This window comes from Eimeria mitis, genomic scaffold (assembly GCF_000499745.2).
Source record: "Eimeria mitis Houghton genomic scaffold, Emh_scaff6586, whole genome shotgun sequence".
In the NCBI taxonomy this organism is placed as follows: domain Eukaryota; phylum Apicomplexa; class Conoidasida; order Eucoccidiorida; family Eimeriidae; genus Eimeria; species Eimeria mitis.
Window position 1 is genome coordinate 594 of NW_013574727.1, and position 208 is coordinate 801.

Genomic DNA, 208 nt, shown 5'->3' on the forward strand with positions numbered 1-208 from the left:
GTCACCACCCCCAACCCTTTTTTATTTTTGGTTCTTCTGTCTCTTTTTCTTTTCCCCCTGAAGCAAAAAATAAAATAAATAAAATAACAATAGAGGGGCTGCAGCTATCCAAAAGCAGCAGTGATGAGGTACGTATATCTAGAGAAAGAGAAGCAGCAAACACCAGCAGCAGCAGCAGCAGCAGCAGCAGCAGCAGCAGCAGCAGCAG

General features: G+C 44.7%; 1 protein-coding gene across 1 annotated transcript in view; it reads left to right on the plus strand.

The window, feature by feature from the left end:
• Positions 1–123: 123 nt before the first annotated feature.
• Positions 124–208, plus strand: part of EMH_0088180 (uncharacterized protein) — a gene marked incomplete at both ends in the record, with an annotated part of 627 nt that continues 542 nt past the window's right edge. Inside the window, one exon of the mRNA XM_013501258.1 lies at positions 124–206. Within this exon, the coding sequence (XP_013356712.1) occupies positions 124–206 (83 nt within the window). The remainder of the gene's footprint in view (positions 207–208) is intronic.